This window comes from Chanodichthys erythropterus, chromosome 2 (genome assembly GCF_024489055.1).
Source record: "Chanodichthys erythropterus isolate Z2021 chromosome 2, ASM2448905v1, whole genome shotgun sequence".
Lineage (NCBI taxonomy): Eukaryota > Metazoa > Chordata > Actinopteri > Cypriniformes > Xenocyprididae > Chanodichthys > Chanodichthys erythropterus.
This window is the reverse complement of record NC_090222.1, coordinates 2383397-2409039: the sequence shown is the minus strand read 5'-3', so window position 1 is coordinate 2409039 and position 25643 is coordinate 2383397. Positions and strand designations below refer to the sequence as shown.

The 25643-nt window shown below is 37.9% G+C and overlaps 1 protein-coding gene across 2 annotated transcripts in view; it reads right to left on the bottom strand.

Moving 5' to 3' along the window:
• Positions 1–25643, bottom strand: part of ascc3 (activating signal cointegrator 1 complex subunit 3) — a 260611-nt gene that overhangs the window by 140730 nt on the left and 94238 nt on the right. For both annotated transcript variants that reach the window (XM_067399556.1, XM_067399566.1), the window contains exons 9-11: positions 23092–23295; positions 22519–22659; positions 656–820 (exon numbers count right to left, since the gene is read on the bottom strand). In XM_067399556.1, coding sequence (XP_067255657.1) covers positions 656–820; positions 22519–22659; positions 23092–23295 — 510 coding nt within the window. The remainder of the gene's footprint in view (positions 1–655; positions 821–22518; positions 22660–23091; positions 23296–25643) is intronic.

The window sequence follows — 25643 nt, the reverse complement described above, 5'->3', positions numbered from 1 at the left end:
TAACATTAATTAATGCATTGTGAGCATGAAAAATTGTATCATTATTAGCTAACATTTACAAAGGTGAATTAAGTTTGCAAAATATATGTCTCGTTAGTTTAACTAATGCAATAACTAATGTTTATAAATAAGACCTTGTCGTAAAGTGTTTCTGACTTTAATGCAACCTTTCTGAAGAAAAGTATTGAAAACAACAACAACAACAATAATCTTATTGACCCCAAACTTTTGAATGGTACACTGAATGGAAAACGGTTCAGTGGGGTTCTATATAGAACTCTAGGGTTCTTGACTAAATTTTAAAGAACCCTTTATGCCAAAAAGGTTCTATATAAGGAGAAATGTCTTAAATGATTGCATAATACTTTGTTTAATGGGCTATTTCAGGTTTTTGTAGTTATAAAGCATGTTTAGAAGCTGTCTAATTCATAAAATGTCATTAAAATGAAATGTGAATTCAAATAAATTGAATTAAAAATAAATTCATAAGATTATCCCATAATGGGAACCCATAAAAAGTTCTATATGTGAAGTGTCTAGAATAAGCATTCAAGGTTCTATACAGAATCTTTTCTTCTTAGAACTAATTGTATCATATCAACAATTGAATTTTTTTTTTTCCTCAAATCATCCTGAAGGGAGCACTAAATCTTACCTGACGCAGTGTCCGGGCCACCAGGCTCTCCAGCACGGGCCCTCTGTCCTCATGAAGAAGATGAACTTCATCCAGGATGAGCAGTCGGACGATCTGAGACAGAGCCACGTCCCCCACACTCTTCCTGGTCACCACATCCCACTTCTCCGGAGTCGTCACCAACATCTACACACAATACACTCATTAGCAGGGCTCAACACTTGGAAACATGGGCTTATAAGTTGGCATTTAGGAGCATTTGAAACATTTAGGTGCTTATTAAAAACTATAGATTTTTTGGTAACACTTTAGTTTAGGGTCCAATTCTCTTCAACTAGTTAATTATATTAACTAGTTGCTTGTTATCATGCATATTACTAAGATATTGGCTGTTTATTAGTACTTATAAAGCACATATTAATGCCTTATTCTGCATGACCATATTTTACATCCTTAATCCTACCCAATACTTAAACTTAACAACTACCTTACTAACTATTAATTAGCAGTAATTATGAATTTGTTGAGACAAAAGTTGTTAATAGTGAGAATTGGACCCTAATCTAAAGTGTGACCACATGAGTTCAGTTGCAATTGTTCTATAATGATAAATGATTAATTTTATGGATGACTAGTCACTATTAAAAGTTGTGCAAGTCCTATAGTGCATACTCGAGCGGATGAGATGCCACTAGCACATGCATCATTGTGTGAGGATGTTATGAGATTTCTACCATTTTCAAACATTTCCTATGCGACTAACATTCATCTAATGATAATATATGTTTTGTACACTGGTATCTATTTCCCCTCTCTCTTGGAGGACTTTTTTGTTTTGCATTAACAATACCTTTACAAATGACTGCTGGAAACTGGGTCTGTGAGCAGTGAACTCTTAAGAAAAATGTCCTTTATATCTCCCGAGAGAATTACATGTGTTTTTTTTTTTGTGTGTGTGTTTTTTTTTTTTTTTTTTAAAGTAAATGAGAGGCCAAGGTATAGAAATATCTCTACATCGGAACTTCCACCAACATTAGACAAATCATTCTCACCACTGCACCAATCTCCTCAATGCGAAGAAGAGAATGGATACTTGTTGAATAATGGTGTGAATATATCTCAACTGACTTATGTTTCAGACGAAATCTGGCCAGTTAGAGTGTGTTTCCCCACCAGTGAATATTTAAATTGTTCCAAAAGAAGCTAAAGCAATAAGCGGGGACAGAGTATGCGTGTACTGTAATCACTCTGCTCCAGCTCTCCTCTGGGTTGTCCTTTCCTCCTCCCAATATATAGTTTATTTGGTTTATTCTCTAGTTTTCTTGCCCCTTGAAATTAAACCTACTTTTTTGAGGTCTTCAGCTTTCTGCTTTTGTAATTTCACCAGACATCCTACGTGCATTTAGTCATAATGGCAAGAAAGAACCTGCCAACTAGAACAATGTAAATGGAATAATAAAACTGTATGGAATTAAAATAATAGCAAATCTGCACAAATAAATAACAAATTCAACCATAATCAAATGGTATCTAACTGGCCTTTGTGATCAAAGAATACTGCAACAATAATGGATCGTTTTCTAAAGTTATCAAAGCAACCTGCTTAACCCACTTAATGGTTATATTATAAAACTTATTATACTAGTTATGTTGTATAATTTACATGCATTAAGGTTTCATTTAGGTTGGCTTAAATTTAAGTTATTTTTATTTACAGCAAAGCTGCACAGCCAGTGAACATTGTGAAAGTGTATAATAATGCCCATCATTAGCATTTTATTTCATTATACAGGATTAAATGATGCATTACAAAGAACAATCTAAATTAATTCATTTCCAGTTCCAAGTCAAATAAATAAAAAGTAGTTTACATGAACTAAATCACATTTATAAAAGGTTGGTGACATTAGGATGAATGCCAATTAGCTGTATATAAAAGAGTCTTTGATTCATGTGGCAACGTGAATACAATTTCACTGTAGATGAGTGTCCCATTCTATTCCTAGCGTACTTGCACTACTCCCGACAACAGGACAAATGGATTGAGGAAAGGCTAATTATTGAGGTGATTTTTGTAACAGTTGCTTTGACATGTCCAGAGGCTCTAGCCGATGCATCACATCATGTCAACGGACGCTCGCTGTAAACAGGGTGGAAGGCAACGTTCACATAGCCAAATCCCTTTAACTTACAACCTCTGATTCTGCCTGTTAAACACTGTAGAGTTTTCATAGTCACCTTGTGGGAGTCATGAGGTGTGAAGATTGCTCCACACTGCCGTATTACGATCATAGAATATAGTGCCATTTCAAGAATATAATGCAATTTTGCAGAAAAAAAAAGATGCAACCTCATGTTAGTATTACTGCTCCCTTCTGATATACCCATGTTCCTGTATAGAAATGCTAATACAATACCCCATCTTGTGGGTTGGTGAAAGATAGATTGTTAAGGATGCAGCAGACTACCGCAATCTGACATGCTTTACTGGGCTTCATAAGAGTTCTGAACTATGGGATATTGCTACAAGTACCATTTAGTTACATTCACACAGTCAGTGTTTGGGATGGTCAACCGCATTGGCATTACATTCAAACTGCAATGTACATGCAGCAAGAAACAGGGCAAATCCAATAATGACTGTATAAATAAGTAAGGTCCCTACAATCAATGTACAGTCAATCAACCATCAAGTTACAAATAACTAAACAACAAGAGAATAGGAAAAAAAGAGAGAAAGAGACTAAAAAAAAGAGGCAGCCAGCAACCAGGAATGGAAATGATGTTTTTCAGAGTTCAGATACCATTACACCAAGAGATCTTCCAGCCATACAGCATAGTCTGACAGAAATCAAACAGAAAACCATCTGGAATGAGGAAGGTGGAATGAACAGTTTTTGGGGGGAATGGCTCTGATGCGATCCTCAAAAAAAAGAAGCAAGTCAAATCTGATGCTCAGATTCTTGATGGTTTGCAGGGTTTGGGGAGAATTCTGTTGATATCAAATCAATTGCCAATATCCCTTAGTGCTGAAATGGTGATCTCCGTTACAATTACAGTGTGATTACAGCTGATTCAGATTCTCCCCTATGCCATTGTAGAAGCTCCGCCCATGACCAGTAACAATCTGCCCTATTAGCATAGACACACCCCTAAGTGAGAAGCACAGAGTCCACCGTTTCTGTATCGTCTCTGTAGCAGCTGGAGTTGTACAATGTCTGCCCCAAAGAGACATTACAGATGTGTTTTGGGGTGTACCAGTGAACATAAGAGTCTCCATAGGCTCCCGCCATCTGAATCATTGAGGACATCGTGGTTAAATTTAATAAGGGATAGTTTACCCAAAAATGAAAATTATTCCACGATTTACTCATCCTCAAGCTATCCTAGGTGTATATGAATATCTTCTTTCAGACGAACACAATCCGAGATATATTTAAAAACATATCCTTAGTCCTCCAAGGTTTATAATGGTTGTGAATGGTAGGTCAAATTCTGAAGTCAGAAAAAATGCATCCATCCATGAAAAACTGAATCCATACGACTCCCGAGGGTTACTTAAGGCCTTTTGAAGCGAAGTGATGCGTTTTTTAAGAACAATATACATATTTAAAACTTTATATATTCAAACAACTAGCTTCTGGTGAGAGACCGCACACAGAATGCACAAGTCAAAATGAGTAATCCTCTGACGCGATGTATGACGCAGGATGTAGGAGTATCGTAAGCTTAGCTCTCACAGTTCAAACAAATACGGCTGGGCAACAAACTCAAGCTCCTCTTCTTTTATATCAAAATCCTCCAACATTTCTCTTTAAAATTTCTCATTTTAAACTTCTAATTCTTGACAAGTGTTTTGTTTTGCGTCACAGTGTCATCGCCTAAGGTCAAAGGTTGCTCTACCGCCCAAATTGATGTGCGCAGTATGCGTACGGTCGTCCACCGGAAGCTCGTTATTTGAATTTATAAAGTTTTAAATATGGATATTGTTCTTCCGAAAATGCATCCCTTTGCTTCAAAAGGCCTTTATGAACCCTGCTGAGTCATATGGATTCATTTTTTCTGTCTTCAAATTTGGCCTACTATCCTTTAATATCCAGAACTGATGCTGCCCTCACAAGCTATCGGAATTATCATAAACAAACGTTTCATAGAAAAAAAATAGCACATGAACACCCTTTCTGACATTTTCTGTGCGTGAGATTGTCCTGTTTTGTTGTTGTTGGTATGCTGAAGCATGAGCTCTTGAAGCTCCGACCTCTTCTGGAAAGGGGGCCAGGAGCAGCAGCTCATTTGCAATTAAAGGGACACACACAAAAATGTGTGTTTTTTGCTCACTCCCAAAAAGTGGCAATGTTAACATGCTATAATACATGATCTTTGGAGTATTTTGAACTTCACAGACACATTCTGGAGACACCAGAGACTTACTTTACATCTTGTAGTAGGTCACATTTAAGTATTTAGGGTAAACTCTTTTTGCTTTTACTCCATTAGGTCCAAAACACAGCTTTTCAGCTTTTGACAGACTGACAGACAGATGATGATATTTCATATAACAGCACTGAAACATTTCCAGTTAATTACTCCACTTGCCTGTGTTCACAGCATTCCAGACAGGCTGTCAGTCTGTGCATTGCTCAGCAAACACAAGGGTTTGTCCTGTTTTGACCTTTAGTTTCTCAGCAAAAAGACAAAATAACTGGACATATACCCCCAGTTTCACAGACAAAGCTTGAGCTAGTCCCAGACTTAAATGCATGTTTGAGCTGTTTTAATTGAAAGCATCTTACACTGACATATCTTAAAGGATTAGTTCACTTTCAAATAAAAATTTCCTGATAATTTACTCACCCCCATGTCATCCAAGATGTTCATGTCTTTCTTTCTTCAGTTGAAAAGAAATTAAGGTTTTTGATGAAAACATTCCAGGATTATTCTCCTTAAAGTGGACTTCAATGGACTCCAGACGGTCAAAATTACATTTTCAGTGCAGCTTCAAAGGGCTTTAAATGATACCAGACAAGGAATAAGAGTCTTATCTAGAGAAACCATTGCTCATTTTTGGAAAAAAACGTAAATGCATATGCTTTATAAACACAAATGATCGCCTTGCAAGTGGTTCCGCCAAAACCGCATTTTCGTATGTTTCAAAAAGCTTACGCTGTATGTCCTACACCTTCCCTATTCTACTTACAGAACAAACGCAGCACCAGTTAAGTAGAATAGGGAAGGCATAGGACATACAGCGTAAGCGTTTTGAAGAATACGAAAGTGCAGTTTTGGCTGAACCACTTGGAAGGTGATCATTTGTTTATCGTTTGTTTATCTTGTAAATTATCAGGAAAAGTTTATTTGAAAGTGAACTAATCCTTTAAAATATATCAGTGCCACTGTTTTGTCTCAAGATTCACAACATAATGTTTTTTTTTTTTTTTTTTTTTTTTTTTTAAGGCACGTTTATAAAAGTTATTTAAATGTCCTAATTGAACTAAGACCTAATCCTGGCTTAATCTAAGCCCTGTCTGTGAAACCGGGCCATAGTGTCTAAAATATGTCTTTAGAGATATATATATTATAACCACAGATTGCAAGCAACTGCGGTGACGGTGATGTTCAGTTTTTTTTTTTTTTTTTTTTTTCTATGCCCCTTCTTGTTTTACACTAGCTTGTGTAATGAATGTTAAATAAGTTAATGACAACAAGAATGAAGAATGTATTTTTTTTTGTACCAAATGGCTCTTTTTACCGAAAACTGTGTACCACTGTGATTTGTACAAAGGCTCTGTAGATTTGCACTAAACAAGTCTAAACAGACAGCGAGTGAGAAAGATCGACTGAGTACGTGTGATTACCTGCGACTGTCCTTCTTAACATTTTTATTTATTTATTTATTTATTTTTAATGTTGTGTATGTAACTAATGAGGATACTAGATGTGTACATTTTAGAGAACAGAAAAGACTGTAAGATTGTATAGTGATGAAACATCCGATTTACATCTCAACTAAATTATACAAACAGTTTGTATAATAATAATTCACAGGTATGATGTTGTCACATTGTTGTCAACTGCATTTGGTTGATATATGTTGTATGAATCGAGCACTCTTAAAATTTGGTCGTAACAATTTCAGGTAGCTACTTTGGTTACAGAATTTGGTTCAATAAGCTCACAGTGTATGAACATCTGTATTCACAATACTCCAGGAATGACAATCATATTATGCTTTGTGACGGCATCCTTGGAGTTTTCTCATTGTTGTGATGGTGGAGTGGGATGTTAGGACAAGTGGAGGCATTTGAACAACAATTCTGAAGGAGATGCTGGTGACATTGTCTGGTCGTGTATGTAATCTGAGGTTTGGGAAACCATTCATTACAAAGAGAGAGAGAGAGAAAAAAAAAAAGGAACATTTAGACTATTCATCTAGCTCTCTTGTGCTTGTGTGAGACTTTAAATGAATTAGCCAAACACACAAAAACTTTAATGACTACCCATACATGTGCCGCCCACATGATGAGCCAGTTATGGTTCTGTGACAACTAAATTATACAAATCTACAAGAAGATTCCCCACCGATGTCAGCCATCTTCACAATCGTAATCATTCAAGGCACAAAATATGATTATTTTGACACCATTAACCAACATTTTAGAAAAGAAATAGACAACAATGCATAATTAATGGTCTGAGAGCTGTTTACCAACCTGTCTGTGAGTGTTGAAATTCCTATTAAACACTTTCAGTAAAAGCAGTTCATTAAATCCTCTCTCGTTTGCATTTAAATCAATCTGCCCAGCCATTAGAGACTGGCTTTGGAACGGAAAATGCACGTCTGCCGTTAATTAGACCGCCGCTAATCTAAATGGAAGCGCTGGCAAACAGGTAGCAGAGCTAAAGTGCTCATTTTAATTACAATACAAAGCCAGGAGGGTAAAAAAAAAAAAAAAAAAAAAAAAAAACCCTACTTATTTTACTTCATAGACGCCGACTTTGTTTTCTGCAGCACGTCAAACCCCTAGTGTATGATAATGTCAATCTCCTATGATGGTATCTTTCCACTGTCAACCTTTTTGGCATAGAGATTAAACTAATGCGTATGGTACAAAGCAGTCTTTTAATTGTACACTAAAACTAAAATGACTACTGGTACTGTACTGGCAAAAAACAAACAAACAAACAAAAAAAAACAACATTTCCGTCAACTAAAAACCAATCAATTGAAAATGAATTAATACAAGTAAACTATAAGCAGAGCTTGAAAAATAAACTAAACTAAAATTATAAGAAACAAAAATAACAGCTTTGTAATCATCAGTCTGACTTGCGAAGACAGAGGACTATGGCAGGTGGCACAAATATGGTTAATAATAATTTAAACACTCTTCTAGCACTCATCTTTACACTGCCAAATTAAGGTGTTTTATTCACGATGCAATGCCACTTAAAAGCTTTACTAAAATATGCCGTCTCACCATCTGGTTTTGGATGGTTTTGGGTTATGTGCTGTTTTTGTGACAATCAGCATGCAACTTGCATTGACGTCATTTTATTTTATTTTGTTTATTGATTAAATTGCAATGTACATGCAAAGTTTATAATTATATCTTACTACAAGTAAAAATAAATTACTACATGTAAAACATGACAAGTATATTTGAATTTTACAAAAGCAAAATAAAAAAATACAAACAATGCAAAGTTATTTGGAATAAACAAGCATGGTTTAGATGTGCTGCCCCGATATCTCTGAAACAGCGTGCATATGGGAGAGGGTGACTGGCTTTATTGGGGATTGTGGGAAGAATGTTTACAGTGAATTTGTGCGGGCGGGCAGACAGCTCCTCGTTACCAGGTCTAGCCTGACGACAGGCCTTGTGTCTTAATTACCGCACCTCCTGTGAAAATGCCTCTGTTGCGAGCAGGCTGCCGGTCTGTCGTTATGCTAAGCAGCAAATATTCACCTGCTTCAGACCTGTGCACACAAACACACCATTTCTGCTAAAACACTTGCCCTCCTCCCACAGTTTCCATGGCAACTGTCATCACTTGGAGTGGGTGGTAGAGGGGAGAGTGGAGGGTTGTTTTGCTGGTTGTGATGGCTTCTAGGCGTGCAATAACAACATATGACTTAGTCATGGCAGACTGTGTGCATCAACTTTACTGGAATGAGAGACTCTTCTGCTCCACTGCTGTTCTTCCAATCATCCAATTTAGTCTTTTAGTCATTTTATTCATTTAGTCAGTCCAGAATTATTATTTGATGATTATTATTTTTATGAATTATTGATGAAAAAGTTATAACAAGGTATTATTATTATTTATAATAATGAAAACAAACAGTGTGCTTTCTGCCGTCTCAGTCTCTGTGAACTTCTTTCTGAAACATGTCACAAAAATGAACCAAAACTCAGCGAATACTTGCCACACAGACATGAGAGATATATCTTTAGAAAGCTTGAAGTGTCTATTCTTTTAAATGAAGTCAGTTACATTGTAAAACAAATATTCTCTGTTTTGTAGGAAACAGCACATACCATTTTATGGTGGGGAACCTCTTTGACTGCAATAGTGGAGAAAGGTTTGTTCACTGTTCACACCAAGAAAGATAACTATAACGCTAATATTTGTGTCCACCCCAACGAACGATAACTGTCTGTTTATTCTAAGTGTGAACATCTTGTCATTGAACACGATTTTGTTGTTCTTGTTGCATTTCCCCGGCTTAAACCAGCAATGTCATTAGCATGCCGTTTCGAGTGAATGTAGCTAATGTAACGCCGGTTTCACACTGCAAGCATAAGCAGTGCGTGAGCAGCGCATATATATATATATATTTTTTTTTTTTTTCGGCGTGCTTGTTAACCAACTTAATGAATTAAAATTAAGAATCAAAAATAATTATGGAAGATTTACCCATTTAGACTTGTTTTTAATTATTCAGTTTGGGTTAAAGTATAGTGTATTATAAAAAAACTAAAGTAAACTAGCCAGAAAATGTGATATATAAACATTATTTTAGTAATTACACAACAAATCAAACCCGAGTTTGCTGGCTTTTTTGTCAAGTTTGCGTTTTGTAAACATGTTCACGCGGCATATGATGTAAAACACAAAGCTTACCTCATTCGTGTGCAGCAATGGATGACAAAAGGCTTTTATTTATTTATATTAATTAATTTATATGCAAATGTTGTACACGTTAACAAACTTTCAAGACTATTAAGTTTATTAATGACCAACTAATAAAAACAAATTTATAGCCGTCTTTGTAAAGACATGCTCACTTTATATGTAGCTTCGAGCTGCTGCTGTGATGCTGTACAAACGCTTCCAGTGCGAATACTTGTGTCGCTGCAGTGACGATGTAGTTTCGCTCATGCGCCGCTCACGCTTGCAGTGTGAAACAGGCGTAATCGGTCTAATCTAACAGTGATTTTAGCTGACATAGTGAAATAAAAAGAAAACCTAGTCTTTTTCACTGCAACTTAAAAGGAAATAAGACAATGTTGTTGAAACTAGCGCTGGACATCTGAGGTAATTTTATGTTACACTGTTTGCTAGTCTGGCATAATGATCTCATCTTCAGTTATATTTCTCACCATTTATTCCGAGGGTATGACCGATTCTTTTCCATATATCGATTTTCTTTAAAGTATCCTTGAAAAGGATTGACTTGTGGAAAAGTGGACCTTGGTGATTAACTTTTAAACATTTTAAAAGCATGTGCCCTTAAATTAAAATGGATTCTGATTGGCTGTCAGTGTTTTATCTTTCAATAGCTGGAAAAAAAATAATTCTGAAAGTGATCCCAATGATTTTATTTCTCTATAATGGTATAGCTGTGGTGTGAACTCTGCTATTCTTTTATAATTAGAATGATTTTTAGAACTGTATCTTTATTGTTATCATGATAGTTATCGTCCTTGGCGTGAACGGGCCTTTACATATTGATTGGATCTTGGTGGACTAGCACAAATAAATGTCCAACATGATCAGATAAGGATGATAGGTCAAGAGACAGACACCCCAAGCGTGGGAAGGACAGGACTTATCATTAGTCCACAGTTTCCGCCCTGCACCCAACTTGAGACGAATCCCAAAATTTTAAGCTGAATGCCATAGAAATTCTTCAGGACATTTTGGATGCAAGAGCAGTGACTGGAACAAAACAATGATCCATCCAATGCATTCATAAATATGTTTGAAAACCTTAAAACTGGTGTAAACTACACACATCCATTTCATACTTATTCAGAGAAATAAATATTCTCAGTGACAGCTATTTGTAGTGCAACAATTCAGCTGTTAATGTACAAATTAATTAATGCATTTTTTAATGCATTCTTGTTTGGACTGTTTGTTTAGAACATTTCAAAATGTATTCTGGTGGTGTTTTCTCCAGCGCACGGCAAAAGGAAAAGCAAACACCTCTGAAATGCTTTGGAATGTTTCACTTATTTCTACAGATGAACAGGATGTGTTTCCAGAAATGGCACAAAGGTGTGTGACTGTTCAAATCGGTCTTTAGATCAATGTGCCCAATAATGTGCCTTAGACCTTCATTACGTACATTTTTGTTTATGTTGAGCTATAAATAAAACACAAACAATCAACACATCCATTCTTTTAACACTAGAAGTCCCAGAGAGCAGCCATTTGGCTTTTCTACCTATAAAACCCGCAGGACAGCCGATGGGCTGGAAGGCTTTAGGCTAATATCCTTAATCAGCTGTGAACAGTTGCTTTTGTTATGTAAACAATGTGGGGCCATGCTGAGCCACTTCAAGGAAACTTGTGTTTCACTTTGCCATCTTAGGGAGAAATCAACACACATGATTTGTTTTTTTTCCCTTTGTTGCTGAGATCTATTGATAAAAATAGTACAAAATAAAATAAAGAAACCAACCATTTGTACACATATTTACAAATAATATTAAAAAGTGAGTGAGTACATTCCAGAAATCTCTCACAATCCTGGCACTGCCTGGCAATATATTATAAATACATTTTGTATATATTCATTATATATTAATCTTATATTTGAAATACATCATAAGTCCATTTTTAAAAGTGTTTGAAAGATGGGTTCAAGTGTACTACAAGTGTTAACTAAATACATTTTTCTATACAGAGATAGTATGTTAAAAGCACATTTTAGTTCAAATTCATGGTGTCTCAAAATAGCACAGTTGAGTACACTTAGATGTTCTTAAGATTATCTTAAGAAGTACTAAAGAAGAGCTTTTAGTATATTAAGTACAAAATAAGTGCATGGAAATAGAGCACTGGACATTATGGAAGTGTAAAAGTGTACTAAAATAAAGTGTATTTTACTGCACTTTTTTTCATCTGGGTAGACACTCCAACACTTTCCGTTTGCATTAAGATTATTTTTATTACCACACTGGCAGATATTGATAATTTTACTTAAGTAAAATGCACTTAATTTAGATCCCCCCAGGAAACAAGACTAAATATCATATATAATTTTCTCATATAGAAAATCCATCTTGATTTAAGATTTTTTTTTTTTTTTAATTTACTTGAAATAGGATAAAAAAAAATACTTAGTATGAAAAGCATGGTTGCAGTGTGAATGAGTGAGTTAACTTTTTAAACATCACTTGCACTCCCTCATTTCAGGGTTAACATACTCAGAGTTTTCACTTAACCTCCTTTCTGAAACCAGCCCATGGTCAATCAAGTTCTCTGCTTTTAGCAGCCCTCCCACCACCACACATACAAACAAGCCACCAGCAACCATTCACACACACACCCCCAACCCCCCTGCAGATTGCTCAGGTAATGACCATATTTACACATGAATTGATGCTAATGATAGCCAAAAGACTAGCCAGTTAGCATCCACTTGGCTAAAGGAGGGTTACAAATCTCTGGGACTTCTAGTGTTAAACTCCTTACATTATTCTGTTTCTCTCACAGTCACATTCACCTTGATAGGCCCATTAGGGGACGGTTTTTGTCTTCCCAGGTGTGAAACACATCAATATTCATGGCCATTATCACTACCTCGCATACAGCCTTTCTAACACAAAAAGTGACTTATGGCCTTATTTCAGTGACTTAAAATGTATGTTGTTGTTATTTCACTAACCACGCATATAAACATCCTTTTCTCAAAAATACAAACTTTTACATGCATGCTGCTCACAAATTATTGTAGCAGAGTTTCTGCTGAATACAGTGTAATCAGACTTTAGCCATGAAAATGTTATAAGCACAAATGTCAGGGGATGTTAAAACACCTCCGGGCTTCAGAAAGCACCTCAGACCCAAAAACACAAGCAACCCTTTGCTACAGAAGTTTGCCAGACTGTCTCAGTGTGGTCCTTGTATTCTATGCAGCGTAAATGTCTATCTGAGTGTGAGATGAAAGGACGATATGGTGGAGCATACTCTAAAAGATCAAAGCCATGATGGGCACTGTTCAGAGTATTGTGCAAGAAATCACTCAGTATTAGGCAAGAATAAGCACAAGTATAAAACATCACTAAAGAATATACACTTATGTTGCTCACAAGAGGACAGAAATCCCCTGAAATAAGTCAGGTAGACGAATGTGAGAATAGGCACTCAAAGCATGAAAATTGCAAAAATGCTTATTTACACCTCCAATGGGCCAGCCTCTATTGACTCATCCTGCCAATGAATTGTCAGGATTTTATATGGACTTCTGGTAATCGTGTTCAGCGTTTCCACAGCATCAGCTACTTAGGCAGTGTCAAATTGAGTATCATGAAAAAGAAAACATTCTGAGGCATCAAAACTGAACAGCTGAAAAAAAAGAAAAGAAAAAACAAAGCAACTTGACTGAAAAAAATTTCAATTAATTTCTGCAACAAAATGTGTGCTCATGTTTAGTTTCAATGATTGTGTGAGAGTATGCATGTGTTTATTTTTTTACAAAGTTTTTCCTATGTGTGTTTGATTGTCGATGGTGTCTCAGTGTGTGCGAGTATGAGCGTAACCCAAATGCACATCTCCTTATGTCTGGGTAGACTGTTCTTCAAGCTCTCAGTGGGAAGATCTTTGGTGCTGCAGTAAATAGTTTATACCACGTCTACACTGCAACAACTGGTGTGCCATGACAAATCTAGATCTCTCCAATTTGTAGAACTAGAATCTGTGCTCCCATCATAATCAACGGAGCTGTTTACTCTGCAAGCGTACAGGAGATATGTCCACCTACAGAGTCGCTCTGAGGCTGGTATTGGTGGTATTTTGTTGTTTTGAGTGCAGGTAAAGTGTATTAATGCTCTGGGGAAGGTGCAGGTGTTATTGGAGCACCAGTATCACACTAGGCACAAAGCTCAAGAGACATACTGAAACCAGATTGGTAAATCTGTGCCACTCAAGAGTTGTGTCACCTCATTGGGTTGTTTAGTCTTGGTTTTTATTGTGCCCCTTTCCCCTACTCCCCCTTGCTTTGTCATTACGTAATTTTGCATATCTATTGGATTTCCTAAATTCAATAATTCCTACAAATAGTACAAGAAAACTAAAGCTACTTGTGTAGTATCTTTGTACTATACTTGACTTTAAAAAAAAAAAAATAATAATAATAATTCACTAAATGTAAATTCTAAAAAATAAAAGAAATAAATAAAAGATTCACATGAATGCATTTCTTATTTTTTGTCATCAGTCTCAGCAGTGCAATTCTCTTCTTCTGCAGCCATGAAAATTGCAGTCGGCTCTCTTGAGAAATTCAAAAAATTCCCTTAAAGGGATAGTTCACCCAAAAATTAAAATGATCCCATGATTTACTCCCCTCAAGCCATCCTAGATGTATATGACTTTCTTCTTTCAGACGAACACACTTTGAGTTATATTAAAATAAAAATATACTAGCTCTTTCAAGCTGTATAATGGTAGTGAATGGTAGCCCAAAAAGTGCATCTATCCACTGCAAAAGTAATCCATACGACTCCAGGGGGTTAATAAAGACCTTGTGAAGCGGAGCGATGCATTTTTGTAAGAAATTATCCATATTTAAAACTTTATAAACTAAAATAAAATATAAAAAACTAAAATATCTGGCTTCCGGCAATGGTCATACGCCGGTGTTTTGTTTTGCTCTATCCTCTATACTTTCGTGTTTGTCAGTATGTCATGCATCAGGTCAGAGGTCACTCTTTCGCCGGAACTAGACTCACATACGGACGTTCCTGGAAGTCCGTTATTGTAATTTATAAAGTTAGAAATATGGATATTTTTCTTACACAAACCCATTGCTTCACTTAAGAAGGCCTTTATTAACCCCTTGGAGTCATATGGATTACTTTTATGATGGATGGATGTCCTTTTTTGGACTTCTACATCTCGCCCCCCATTCACTCCCATTATAAAGCTTGGAAGAGCCAGAATATGTTTTATTATAATGCCGATTGTGTTCATCTGAAAGAAGATTGAGGTTGAGTAAATCATGGGATAATTTTAATTTTTAAGTGATCTGTAGTGATTTTTACTTTGTCCATCCAAGGACGCAAAGTAAAATAGGGTTTGGTACTCACGTCACCGCTGATGTTGTGATTTTGGATCACACGTCTCTTAAGGTGTGGTTATGAGTACATCAGATAACCACTCCCCCCTGTCTTGAACACGAAGCTCTGTGGGATGCTGATCTCCTGGAGCACCAAAAGGTCCTAAAATCTGGAACACGCAGATGAGGCCCTGGCGTGGGTGCAGAAGGTTCTTAATCTGGAACACGCAGACGAAGGTACCTTGGATTGAAGGTTTGCTCTCCTGAGCTTAACCTTGTTGCAGATGTTGTTACTGGCTCGCTGGACGGAAACTCTGAACGCAGTGTTTGATGATGTCTCTTTCCTAACAAGCTAGAGGCTCAGAACGTGGTCATCTCTGTTGCTGCCTCACAAGCTGTAGGCTCAGATCACGGGATCTGTTGTTGTCTCTCTGGATGGACCAGAGGCTCAGAACGGTATATCATTTATGTCTTCACCCTTCGCAGGGCAGACTCAGAACGATGTATCTGTTGTGTCTCAGCTTCGCAAGCTGGGACTCAGAACAATGTCTGTTAATGTCTCACTCCTTACAGAGTTGAGACCCAGAACCGTGTATCTGTTGTGTCTCACCCGATGGGAGACTCCACAATATCTGTTAATATCTGTCCCCGTGCAGGACAGACTCAAAACGGTGTATCTGTTGTGTCTCAGCTTCGCAAGCCGGGACTCAGAACAATATCTGTTATGTCTTTCCCTGTTTGAAGGGCAGACTCAGAACAAGGAGTGTCGGTAGAAAGGGTACCTTTATCCCTTTCCGATGAGGAGGAGATTGCATTTTGGCGCTTCTCCATTCGAGTGCTGTGATTGGCTGCTGGCATCAGAGGGGACACACACAGTGTGGCCCACCCTTCTCTCCCCTGTGGAACTCATTTGCATAAAGAACAAAGTTGGAAGTCTTTACAGTGTCTTTAAAGTTTACCAATGCATTTCTCACTTTCCAAACCACCACCAGAATACCTTTGGCAATATTCTAAACAAATAGAGACTAAACATGATGGGAAAAGATTGAACTGTCATTCATTTAGCCTTTCGCCGAGCCCCGCCCCCTTAGTTACTGTTGCTTTGTCCGACAAGCCGTGGCGCTGTCACTCCACACGCAGTGAAAAATACATCGCGAAACAAAGAGGATAATGACCACACATCGACAGACAAGACAGAGCAGGTTACTTATGATATTAAACAAAGTCCCAGCTTTCAAACCGTGTAGTTATTAAAGAAATTCAAACAATAAAAACCGTTTTGTGGCTCTTTAATGTGTCGTGACCATGGTCGTGACAGATTGCTGTAGATCCTCAGCTCAACCGCTCGTAAAAACCGACCATCTCTTCCTATTAGTCCATGAACATGAGAATGAATGTTGTTTCAAATGCGGAAAGACATCAATACACACCATTTTTCAAGTTAAACTCCACCGAGGTTAATCTTTTAACTACTGGCTGCTTTGTCGGACAAAATGGCGGATGCAGCGTTTTGATTGGTTAGATCGCTTGTCAATCAAACTCCCGGCGAAAGGTCAATTGTACATTAACAGCTGCATTTGTATCAGATGTTGCACTACAAATAGCTGTCACTGAGAATACTTATTTCTGTGAATAAGTGTGAAATGGATGTGTAGTTTGCATCAGTTATAAGGTTTTCAAACATAGTTTTGAATGGATTTGGATGGATCTTTGTGATCTCTCTTTGTTTCACCAATTGCTGCTAAGGTCCAGAGGAATTTTTATGGCGGGTCTCTGGCCAACCTTAGGAAGTAGTGTCTAGATGGGTGAAGGGCAGAAACTGCCTGTGGACCAATAAGAAGCTTTGTTCTTCCCAGGCTTGGTACAAGAGGTCGTCTTCTTACCCTCTAAGAGAGGTCTGGATGTTGTCCTTACATCTTTATCTGATGGCGTTGGACAGTTTGTTTGTGTTAGTCCACCAAGATCCAATCAAAATGTAGTAAACCTTTGTCCACTGTTATGGACAGAGAGGGGCCCGGCCATAAACTGGGCCCTAGAATGTGCTGTTCACTACAGAACTATGCCTTTAACAAAGTGTCCTACAACAGAATGTACCAGACTTTATGCCATGTGTAAAGAGGCATTCTTTCAAATGCATTTTCACGGAAAAAGAAAAAAAAGTTAAATGATCCAATGGCCAATGTAAACAACCCCACGTACCCTTTACATGGATAAGTCACTGCATGCACTCTCACTAAGGTGCTAATTAAAGTGTATAAACACAGAAGTTCAATGGTAACAGCAGCTCACTTTCTAAATGTGCAAAAAAAAAAACATTAAACTGAATTGTGTGATTATATTCAATGTTATTTTTTTTTTTCAACCCAAATTTAATATGAAAAAACAATTAACAACTTCTGACAACAGCCATGTGTGGATTGATTTTTTCCTGAAAAGCATAAACACGACGCCGCTATCAAAACATAACTCTGTTCATGTGAGCATCTCGACCAGAGGTTGCACTACAAATAATAATTACCCGTCACTTTGACAGGCTGGATTGTAAATAATCCGATGTGCTCTATTTGATCTGTCAGTAAAATATTCAGTCAGTAATGCTCAGTGTATTTTATGTAGTCACTGATAAGACAAGAACTGCTTTGGCAAGACTTCAATTGGTATCTCGTTTCTCCGCTCAAATACTCAAGTCATTCCCCAGGTCTCCCGTGGGAATTGAAAAACTTTCTATGGTTATTGAAAATAATGTCAATATAGAGTCTACATTTTAGTGTCCCATTTGTTGATTTGTGACATAATATAGCAACAGTTAAGTTGCTGCTGAGGATCAACTCACATCTCCAGGCTTGTAGAATAAATATCCTTCACCTCCCTGATTAGCTTAAATTTGCATATTACATTACTCCCAAAAACGTCTGGGAGGGCTAAGACTTGACTCCTCTGAAATGCAAGTACTTTGGCCAATTATTTTTAAGAACGACATAAACGATAACGAAAAAACGAACAAACATTAATTTCAGCTACCATTACAGCAGTTAAGAACATTTAATTTGCTTTCTAAATAATTCACTATACTTATGATCAAACTTATTTTGATTGCTATATAATTTAATTTCCAGTGCCAGCATCTCTGTCTTTTCCATCTTATAACCTATTCCCTCTTATTTTTTAAATGTCAGCACCGCCTCTGACAGCACAAATTTAGTCTTCAATAAGGTTATTTGAACAGCTGTGTGTTCTCTGTATTAGGTATTTTACTGTACAGTGGTTACTATAGCAACAAGAAAATAAGATGACAGACAAAGTGCTATGATCCAAGCAGCAGAAAATGACAAGCTCTCTAAGAGAAGCACTGATGTCGGGGTAGGTGTGTGTGCACCGGAGTGATCTCATTGAATGCATGTGTGTATTGGTGGATAATAGGGTATAGGCATATGTATATTGGGGTAGTGGTAGGCATGCATATATTGGGCGATGTTAGACTACACATAGATGTTGGGGTATCCGAGTGGGTGAGAGAGAAAGAGTATAAATGAGGAGAAAGAGAAAAACAAAAGATAGGACATGCACCATGATTAAAACAAAGGCACAGTAAATAATAGAATGGTTAGGTTGTAACCTGCTGTTAACTTTGGGCAGTGCTGGACGATACAGCTCTGATGTTAACCACCGATCAATATCTAATGACCACCTCGAGGGTCTCGATAAGACAGGACACACCACCGTGTGTTTCCCATGCCATTTTGAGCAATTAACTAAAATAATGGTTAAAACACAGTGTGCATAGCCAAAAAGCAGGCACGAGCAATGACACCATGTCTCTGAGCTCCACGAGCCAAACTGTGAGGTCTGCCGGTAATGACCACTTGTTTTTCCTGCCTCAGCGTCTATCACACACCTCAGAGACATCTCCAATGCTGCAAAAATAGGCAAGATACTTGATATTCTCCCAGCTAACCACTGCGGAGATGGTCATTTTTTAAAGAACTGTTGTGCAAGCCTGCCACTGTCTTAAAGACACAGGGCAGAGGGGGCAGTAAAGCACTGCTTTCAGCCAGAGAGAAGGTGTGATGATGCCTTATTATTCTACAACACGTCTCCTCGCTTCATATCTCTCCATTTTTGCTTTGTTTGCTCTGCTGTTTGGGAAGTACAGCGAGGGCACTCAATTGTAATGGTCAGAAGAAGGTAAGCTTCCTGAGGGGAAAACGAGGATGATTTCCCTTTATAAAGCCATTGATATAACACTATTCACACCACTTGACCCATTACTCTTTCCTGTTCTCTACAATCCTCTAAATATATTCTTCATCTCTCCAGTCTTGTTTTAACAATTAAGTGCTCTTAGAAGTCTCCGTCTATCCATTATTGCATGAATCTACAGGGAAGGGAATGTGAGAGAGAGTCAACATTGTCAAAAATCGTGGTTATTGAAGGAAGCGACAACTAATTTGAAGGGTCTTTTTAAGCGTGTACATAAACAAATGTTCAAAATCTCTGCGAAGGTTTTCATACAGCCAGCAGAAGTCAAGAGGACTTCATTTTCACAACTCTCATTGGCTTGTTTGATACGAGGTAAACACTTTATTTAAGCAATTCACACCCTTAAAATCGGCCTGGATGTTTCCTTCCTGAAAGTGTGAATTTGGGCAGAGAGAAAAATGTGATGATGGCACAAAATGTGCAACTGAACTTAAAGCAAACATTTTCACAAAATGTGTGCTTTAACACCATTGTAAGAACATGCTCAATTCACCTACTGTAGCCAACTAATACATTGAGGGCCTATCAACCATTTGCAAAGTTACACCTAAAACCTGGAAACAAATCAGCAATTTTGAAATTCCATCAACCCAAAGTAAAGTTATATATACTATATATATATATATATATATATAGACTCAATTTAGTACAGTGCTTCCCACACATAGACTTTACTTGGGCGGGCCGCCCAGGTATATTAACTGCCACCCAAGTATATTTGGAGACACATTTTTGCATTTATTATTTTTATTCTCTTATACTTTTATATCCGCCCAAGATAATGAAACCATCCGTGATCGATTAACTAGTCACTTTGTACCTGCTCGTTATGTGTGCATCAGAACTGTTTACTTTCGCTAACATTCCCACGGGTGCTGCATTTTGCAAAGTCAGAAGGCGGCGCTGTTGTGCATTCTACAAGCTCACGCAACAGCGCTTCAGACTGCTTCAAAGTGTAAAGAAATTTTAAAATAAGAGTTTCAGGCTTGTTTATAATTAAAAGTCACAAGCTAAGTTTTTTTCTTCTTCTTCTGGGCATTATTGGTATATTGGTATATTTAGTTTGATTTCCATTTAATTAATAGTAAATTATTGTAGTCTCACCCACAGGAAGAAAAGACTAAGAACATTATTTGACACATTTTATAAATTTTACTAATAAAATCTGTGTCTCACTGTGTTCACTAAGAGAGACACTATATGACAGCAAGGAGAACATAGGAAAAGGAGAACCATTTAAATGCTGAAATTTTGCATAATTTACAATGCATAATATTAGTATGTAATTAAATGTAATAGTATGCTATTTAATTAAAATTAATTTCAATAAATGAAAATACTGTTAAAAATCACACATTATTTGTTTGTCACATGTAGTAGACCATTTTTGTGCCATGGATAATCGGAGGATTTTTCGCCTGGCTACCACCGTAAGTAAATTTGAAATGTGTGGGAAGCACTGTATGTATATTATATACGTATGTATATAATGTATCAGTACTAAACTGAGTTATTTTTCACTGCTTATTGCACTTAAACAGTCAAATACACACAAAATAATGTCAAAATGCCGGTCTTTGTGAGTATTCATGTAAACACAGTCAGTTATGTTTCAAGTGAACATAAACAGTAGAGAAAGAAAACACATGTGTAACAGTATAAATGGATATGTGTGTCAGGTCTTAAAGTGACAGCAGCCTAATATACCTGCTGCCAAATTATGAGATATTAAAAATATCTATATGGCAGTTGTTGTTTTTTTATATAGTTTTTCTATATGGCAGTTTTTCCCCATTTTGACATTATTTTGAGTTTATTTGACTGTTTAAGTGCAATAAGCAGTGAAAAATAACTCAATTTAGTACTGATAGGAGCTTTTATGTGGCGCACTTTGGGCGTGAGAACAAAATCTGTGGGAATGGGTAAAATTATGTGCAATGCACACAATCTCACGCTGAAATTCAAGCCCTCAACAATATTCCTACGGAGCAAATGAAACAAGTGAGTGTGGGGAGGAGAATTTGTGTTGTGCTGTTGGAGAGATGAAAGAGAAAGAGCAGTGTGTCTATTCGGCGGAAAATGAGTACTGGAAGCATTTCAGTTATTGCAGTATCGATATGTATGGAAAAATCTCTCTCTATATTTGACAACACTACATTGCACTCAGTTTATTATTTCAGATGCCTTTTTAAAAGACTACAATTGAAAAAATGTATATTTCAACCCACCAAAGTGGCTAACAGGATTGAGTGCGTTACACGGCACTGCTGAATTACACACACATTTAGCGGGTTGGCGGGTGTTAATGTCAAGCCCTGCTGCTCAATATACTTAAATTATCAGTTTGCAGTCCTTGGGAGCTTGTATAAGGCTAAGAACCAGCGCATTACTGCTTATATGCTGTGTTCTTCACCGCTTGCCACGTACACACACTTCCGTCCTGAAACTGTTGGCCTGGAACTGTGCGCGCTGCAGCACTGCAAACAGATGTGTCTCAGTTGTACAATAATATTGATCGGTGAGACAAGACATGTGCTTTATAAGACCACGGCCTCATGGACTCCATTAAGCAGGATTGGATATACACCTATTTTCAGAGCAATTTGTCATTTGTTTTATGAAATTCTGTCTTTGTCAATGTATTTATTTAAAAGAGGAATATTGTGACATGCTCATTCCCGGAAGAAAACTCAAGACTACAATGGAGGCGTTTCAGGGAGTTGAGAATCACTGACACTGATATAGAGAAAAACTCCCGCTGGAGGGACTTTGAACTTTGCAGAGCTTTTTCATGCTCAAACAGCAACATTACACCCTGACGAAAAAACATAATAGGACCCATTTAACCCTACCACCTTTTTGCTACCACTTGAGATCTTTAACACCAACATTACACCACCCTCAACATCTATACACCAGCCTTTTATCAGGAAATCGAGTTTCATGGCATCATGATGTATGACCATCCCCAAGCATCAGACAACAGATGAAGCCACTGATGAGTTGGGGCTGGGATTAGCCAAGTACAAGTCCAGTGAAGCGAACAAAGTCTAGCTGCCACCAGACAATGTCCAATATTATTATAGCCAAAGGTGCATCCGTTTGTATTTGTTACCTGAGTGCGGAGGATTTCTCCTTTGGTCAGCTGCATGTCTCCCGTCAGCTCCTTGACAGCGATGCCCAGAGGCTCCAATCGCTTACTGAAGTAATTAGTCATCTCAGCAGCCAGGGCCTTCATAGGAGCTACGTATACAATCTATAGAGGCAGGAAAGAGAGATGGGGAGAGAGACAGGACAAGCTCATGATAAATGAGAAAACAGCACAGTGCCATTTGTTCCCTGGCAACCAGTACAAATAACAATTTACAAAGAAATATGAAGCTGGCTGCTTAAAGTAAGAGTTTAATGGTGATGTATGACGACTGTCTATCATCGTTGAAGCTGACATGCGGGCGTGTGAAAATGTGCTTCTCGAGACAATGCATCCGTTTACATCTCCAAACTATGGTGGAACTTCTTGACACATATTTAATGCTCAAGTCTATCCTTGCTTGACATGAACTAAACAAACGCGTCCAATCAGGTTGTGCCGTACGTGAGGCATAAGGACTGGTGCGGAAATGAGTTATTGGCTGCCAGAAAGCCAACAGCTCACTCAACAATACTGTCTCCGTGAGTGTGTGTTTACCTTAAACTGGTCCTTGCGGATGACTCCCCCAGGCTGCAGGTGCTGACGGATCTCGTGGAGGACGGTGAGCATGGCGATGTTGGTTTTGCCGGCACCGGTGGGTGCGCAGATGAGCAGGTTTTCATTGGTGTTGTAAGCTGTCTCGAACACTATAGACTGGATTCTGTTCAACCTTTTCATGCCCTTGAACACCAACTGGCCAATCTGCAAACATGCAAGACAAATTTCAGTTGCCTGTTGACAACAAGATCTTGTCTTGAGATCTCAAAATACCGTGAACCTGTTCAATGTAGCGTGCAAGAGGTTGAAGACGGTGAGTGTATGTGTAGCAGATGTGGCAACATGTGTGATGGAGACACATATGGTCAGAGAGACGGGGCACCAGGAGCCAAAACTTAATGAAGCCACTTTAATGCACAGCTAATGAGCAACTCAGGTCTCCCACAAGGCAGTCATCAGTGACTTTACCTAAACTAATCAATCAACGAATGCCAGAGTCAAAGGATACTGAACCCAAAGCGGTCCTGACCAAAAATGATACTTTATACTGATGCTGTCAGATCAAGTGCTTTTCAATGAATGACTGTTGGGACTTCAACCCTTTATGAATGGCTGAGCGTGTACAGAGTGCTCGGAGAGCTCAAACATTAAAACCTTGCAAAAGGCCACCAGGATTACGGAGAGGGAAACTCTCCAAGCAGTGTCAGGAGCTGTCAATCAATCCGCCCACTCTGTCCAGCTCTGCAGTGACATCACACTGGGGTTGACAGCCATCCATCTCCACAGAATTCCAATGAGAGATGAAAAGCCAGCAAGTACTTTAGCAATACTGCTGAGTATGGCTTTTTTCACTACCACCATAGTTAAAGAGGAGCAGAAAGTTTGGATTTTATTAGATCAAAAAGAAGACAGGAATGTACAAAAATCTAATCAAAGCACATTGAGTAAAACAAATCTAGAAACCGTTCTAATTATTTGTCTCTTTCTGTCTGACGTCTCCGGCTTTCAGCATCCCTCATTCCTGTGTCTGTGTCTTGGATCAGGGGATCAGGATTCATTAACAATGCTATCGGTCTCTCTTTTACCGTTCTGCTCTGGCACGCTTTAAATTAAAAGAAAAATAATTAGGCTGAGAGAGTTATTATAGGGCCCTGATCTGATTTAAAATCAAGACTGAAAAGCCAAACGGAAGGGATTATTAATAGCTGAAAGATGCTTGAAAGCACAGCACTGAAGATGTGACTGCATAAGGATCATTTAATAAGTGGACAGAAAAGCCGGGGAATGTTCTGCAGTGGTGAACTTCATTACAACAGTAAGGAGTTGTCTTGTGGACTTGTATTCGTATGCGCACATCTATGAGGTCTACATGAATAAAGGTGTCCTGTATGTCATTTTAAAACTGGCATGAAATGAGAGAGTCACCTATTCTATGAAAATTGATTTTGTAAATGTATTCTACATATTATTGTGAATAATTCATCCGTTTAATTTTCAACAATTCATCTGGATTCATTATTTTGACCTTGCGATGTTTAATAAAAATGCGATAAATGGATCTTCCGGTGAAAACCACAGACTTCTCTCTGGTGACTTATGCCACATTTCTCCAATCATTAGCGTGCTTAAATCCTGCCACTGCAAGTTCATCTACCTCCACTTTAGAGTGCAACTTCCACATCTCACCATCCAATCAACAACAGATGCATAGAAACATTTTTTTTTCTTTTTTTTCAGTTTCAATTGTTCAATTTCAGTATGTCACAATATGGAAGAAAAGATTTGTTGCTATTTCTCTTTCATCTTGACCTTAAGGTTCAAGAGCACCCCCTATGTGACCTAAAATTCATAGCGGTGAAGTACCCATTAGTCTAAAACAAGCAATAAGAATTTCTGTGGTGGAGATGACTAAGAAGATATTCAAGAGTAAGGCCCAATCCCAATTCTCTTTTATACCCCTTCACCCTTCCGCTTGCCCCTTCAAAGAGTGGCAAGGTGCAGGGGTGAAAATTTTAACCTAAGAAATGGGACACCACTACTACACCATTACACACGTCATCATACCTAGTTTCTTTTTTTAGTGTCTTGTAACATTTAACCAGTATGAACAGCAATGAAGTGCAACGATACAGAATGATACAGAATTTACAAGACTGGTGGAGCCGCTCTTCCATCGAGCCAAGTTTCATTCCATGCTGAGCCGGCCTGTTGGTTTCGTTTTCTACTGTGGTGCTGCGATAATGGAGCTCTTTGCAATGTAATACAAATGAATCAGTTGTTGCCTTGGTAATGCAAGAGTTTACAGACGATACAATATGTAAATATTGACTGTGCTATGAAAGATGACAGATATTACTTTTAACTGTATCACTCATTTGTGTTCACATCATTCAAATAGCGCTCTAGCAAGCTACGGAGAAACTGGCAGCCAGGTAACACACAAGTGATCGATCCTGAGTGGAAATATCACTATCACGATCACTACACACATTCTAGCAGCACGGTAATTGGTGTATGCATGGAAATGTCTCATACCCCTTCGTTCGAAGTGT